Source organism: Amphimedon queenslandica, unplaced genomic scaffold (genome assembly GCF_000090795.2).
Source record: "Amphimedon queenslandica unplaced genomic scaffold, v1.1 AMPQUscaffold_13330, whole genome shotgun sequence".
Classification (NCBI taxonomy): Eukaryota; Metazoa; Porifera; class Demospongiae; order Haplosclerida; family Niphatidae; genus Amphimedon; species Amphimedon queenslandica.
The window spans coordinates 15,743-20,084 of record NW_003546434.1 but is presented as its reverse complement, the minus strand read 5'-3'; the positions used below and the strand labels follow the sequence as shown (position 1 = coordinate 20,084).

The window sequence follows — 4,342 nt, the reverse complement described above, 5'->3', positions numbered from 1 at the left end:
ACACATACATGACTGGTACCACTGTGTATCTCTGTACCATATATTACAGGGATCCAACATATTGCAGCAAGACTGGTGAGAGCAAGGAAGGTACACTGCTTCACGAATGGTCTCATCCTTATGGCCAACGTGATGATGTTGTTTATGGTCGTTCAAATTGCAAGAATTTAGCCAACACTAGACCAGATGATGCTGTCAGGAATGCTGATAGTTACCTGTATTACTATTGCGATCTGCAGTAAGGAGGTCATCAGCTAAAAGCCAAGAACTTTAGGACTCATGCAACACTATAGGACATGCACAGTTTATTTTTGCTGCTTTAGGCCTCTTTTTGCTTACCTGTAATATTACATTTTTGATTTATTACTTATCTTGGCTTAATGATCATCATTATAAATATCAACTCTAAAATTTTAATAATGCAAAAAATATTTACGCTGCACAAATTATGTTGAAAATTAAATATAACCGAGGTACTTGCTGTGTAAAAAGTATTAATAGATACACAGTAATGTATAACGTTATCACATGATAAAGGAATTAATTTTGACCTAGTGTTTGGCATAAGGAAATTACTATGTGCTGGCCGTTAAAAAGAGGTGCATGCCCATTATTTAAGCAAAGCTCTACCTTTTTTTCCCGAATAGAAGCTTGTGGTTCTATTTCTACACAGGATTTTATATTCACTGCACTTGGATCATTGCGTGTTTCATAAATCCCTCCCTTTGATACTATAATGCACTATAATTCCCTCTACCACCTAATAAGTACTGTCTTGATCTATGGTTGCAGCAATTTATATGAACTTGGACCTCATAGAGATCCCAAGGATTATGTTCTGCCTGCTGGAAACTTAAAGGAATGCTTGAAATCACTAACTGTATTATTGCAGTCAAAATCATGTTCTAGTTATTAGAACTTTTATTACGGTACTAATTTCAAAATAGTTTCCTTCTCTTCATTAAAATTAATTATATGCGGTAAGGTTTTAACTAATAACGAGTAGGCGTGGCTAATTTTTAATTGAAAATGGATGTAGCTCTTATTGTCTTCATTCTTGCTGCTACCTTTAAAATATTATTATTTCCTGCATAGTAAGAGATTCCTAAACTAACTAAAAATTATTATTACTATTTTCCAGTAAATTAGGCATTGTATCATTACAGTAAAAATACAATTATTATTATTATTTTATTCAATTTTTTTTCAGTAAATCAACTGATTTTGAAGTACATAGAAACTGGTTGGCCATTACTCACTCTCTCCCTGTATCACAGTGGTATTATGAAGTATGTCTATCAAATGTGTGTGTGATATACAAAATATGCATTAATTTTATGCTACTCCAATAAAATTTGTCGTTTCGTACCAATCAGCATTGTGTTGTAAGCAGGATTAGATATTTTTATTTACATTCCGAGCAGCCATTTTGTACCCGTGACAGGACGAAATTAGGTATACAGTGGTTTTCCTTTTTCATGGGTGGGGCAAAATTGGGTGGGCAATTTCACATTCCAGCAGAAATTACTAAGAGAGATTTTTTTATTTTTAATTTTTTCCTGATGTATACGTATGTACTTACGTTGCATAGAAAGTTTGAGCTGATTCCAATCAAAATTGGATTTCTACGGATTTTAAAGGCTACTCAAAAATCTGGCAAAAGTCCCTGTACTATAGTACAGGGTCTTTGACCAAATTATTGGCCAATTATTGTTATTTTTTATATAGGCTACTTCAGAATGGACACTGGACTATCCTCCTTTTTTTGCTTGGTTTGAGGCAATACTCTCACAGGTTGCTGGTCTTATTGATCCAACCATTGTCAACATTAATAATTTATATTACAATAACTTCACTGTTGTGTGGTTTCAAAGGAGTACTGTCATTATCACTGAGCTTGCACTTTGCTATGCTATAATGGAGTAAGGGAGAGAGAGATAAATGAAGAGGAGATTAACATTCATTCCTCTTTGTGAATATTTTAGGTACTGTAGAGTACGTGAAGGTTTCACGAGAGGTCAAACACAAGTTATGAAGTTTGTGCTCAGTTTCCAACTGCTAGCAAACTTTGGACTAGTGATAATTGACCGTAAGTTTTTAGATGTACGAGAGAGAGAGAGAAAATTAAGAAGATAAAGTAAAGTGTTTAAGGAGGTTTGTAGTGTGAAAAAGGAAGCAATTAGAAAAGGGGGAGAAAGAAAAGAGGATTAGGGGTCAGGCAAGTAGGCCACATGCAAAAAGCTTATTAAAGAAGTATGGCTGATGATAAAAGTGGGTTACCTCACCAGTGTTCATTAGATATACAGTACAGCACTCTGTATCCTTGTATTAAGGTACTTCATTATAGTAGTCTTGTCTGACAAGAAAGCCAACTAGTCACTATAATTAGACTGACACCTCAACTGGACAATAGTGCATTTTTTTATATGAACACCTTCACTGTAGAGTGAAGAAGTAACAGCATTTTTTAACTTGCTAGCAATAAGTTTCCATTATCCTACCACACTTGGTATCTGCTTCTACTGATCATGGTATCAGATAGATTATAGTCTATATAATGGATATAATGGGCAATGATGCCAATATGACATTAAGCCATGTAGCTTTCATGGGTCTGTAGAAAGAGTTGTACTTGTACATGTACTTTCGATTACTTACTTATCAATATGTTCATAGCTTAAAATACAATTTTTAACAGGCATAATCCACTGCCATAATATTATAAGTGACACCAAACTAAACAATTTTTTATTATTGTCTATATGCACTTTATGACCTGAATATTTTGCACTGTAAGGAACTGAATTTCTTGTGTTATAACAGTTAGTGATGTCTTGGTTGCACTTTATGCAGAGATGACTTAACACAGATGAATGCGTGCATGTATAGCTGCAGTAGGCTGGTAAGCATTATAAGCATTAATTACTTCAGTAGTAATCCTTAAGCATAACATATAGTCATATACACCAAAGCACATCTGCTGTGTAGTATTTCATGGCCAAACTGCACATGCTTCTATCGATGTGTTAACTTATTATATACATATTGATTTTTCACTCATCATTATTTTTGATGTTATAATGACCAGCTCGCAGTATGAATAGTAACACTTGGTAATTTTGATTGATTTTGAATAACTGTTTTATTATAAGCCAAGACAACTAATTAATCAAAAATGTAATATTACAGGTAAGCAAAAATAAACTGTGCATGTCCTATAGTGTTGCATGAGTCCTAAAGTTCTTGGCTTTTATATCACAGCTGCCCATACAGTCTAGCGACCTGTGCAGTAATAGTATTCATGGCTGGCAGCATTCCTTATGGCATCATCAGGTCTAGTGTTGGCTAAATTCCTGCAGTTGGAAGCACCGTAGACAACATCATCACGAGCAGCAAAGGCATGGACCCATTCATGAACCAATGTACCTTCTTTAGTGTAGTCAGTACCCCTGCAAGCTGTTGGATAACCATAGAACAAGTTGCAAAGATAAGTAGTTGTTTGAGTATATGATTTATATGTGTATGCTATGTAGTTCGACTGGCACAGTGGACCATTGTTGTAATATGTGATGGATTTGCCTGCTATTCCATTTCTTGCTAGCGTGTAGGTATTTTTAACTGTCCCAGACCTTGATGATGTCCATGCTCCAAACCATTCCTTGTAATGATTATCGTTTCCAATTTCCCTTATAATTTTATCAAGTCCATCACAGAGCAGCTTATGAGAATCCAGAGTACCAGAGTTGTTCCTATCACCATTAGCGAAACTAGCAGCAGTGCAGGATTCAATGTAGACAGTGTAATCGATCTCCACTTTTTGTTCCTTTGGCCTTGAGAGAAGATGAGTCCTTTCCAAATGAATGTGAACGGATTCACGTACAATCGATTCCCTGAGCTTACCAGTAGACAATAGACTTATCTCATTCACTGACAGATACTGTAAAGGTCTACTGTATTGTACAGTGTAGAGACCATCAGTATCAATGCTAAAGGCATCAGTGATTTGGACTGAGGCAGAAATACTCTCACCTGCCTTCAAGAGAACAAACTCATCCTTTGTAGGAGGGAGACGATGAATGACGATTCCTTCATATTCCAGTGGACGACCATCAAGAGAGACAGAGACAAATAGAGAGTTGAGTCCTTCAAGAGGAGTGTTACGTTTGAGTAGATAAAGATCCTCATTTGCATTGTTAGTAAACTCAAAAGAGCAAGCAACTGCAGAAAGAGCTTTATTACAAGCCATGTCAAGAGAGACTGGCCAGCCATTAGCACTGCATGTACAAGAGAAAAGTAACATTGATTTGATACTGTAGTAACATACCTGAGAGCACAGGTCAGG

General features: G+C 35.8%; 1 protein-coding gene across 1 annotated transcript in view; it reads left to right on the top strand.

The window, feature by feature from the left end:
- The first annotated feature begins 998 nt into the window (after positions 1–998).
- LOC100641641 (probable dolichyl pyrophosphate Glc1Man9GlcNAc2 alpha-1,3-glucosyltransferase) overlaps positions 999–4,342 on the top strand; it is a 13,946-nt gene continuing 10,602 nt past the window's right edge. The window contains exons 1-4 of the mRNA XM_019998267.1: positions 999–1,094; positions 1,211–1,289; positions 1,729–1,922; positions 1,986–2,089. Coding sequence (XP_019853826.1) covers positions 1,030–1,094; positions 1,211–1,289; positions 1,729–1,922; positions 1,986–2,089 — 442 coding nt within the window. The 5' untranslated portion in view covers positions 999–1,029. The remainder of the gene's footprint in view (positions 1,095–1,210; positions 1,290–1,728; positions 1,923–1,985; positions 2,090–4,342) is intronic.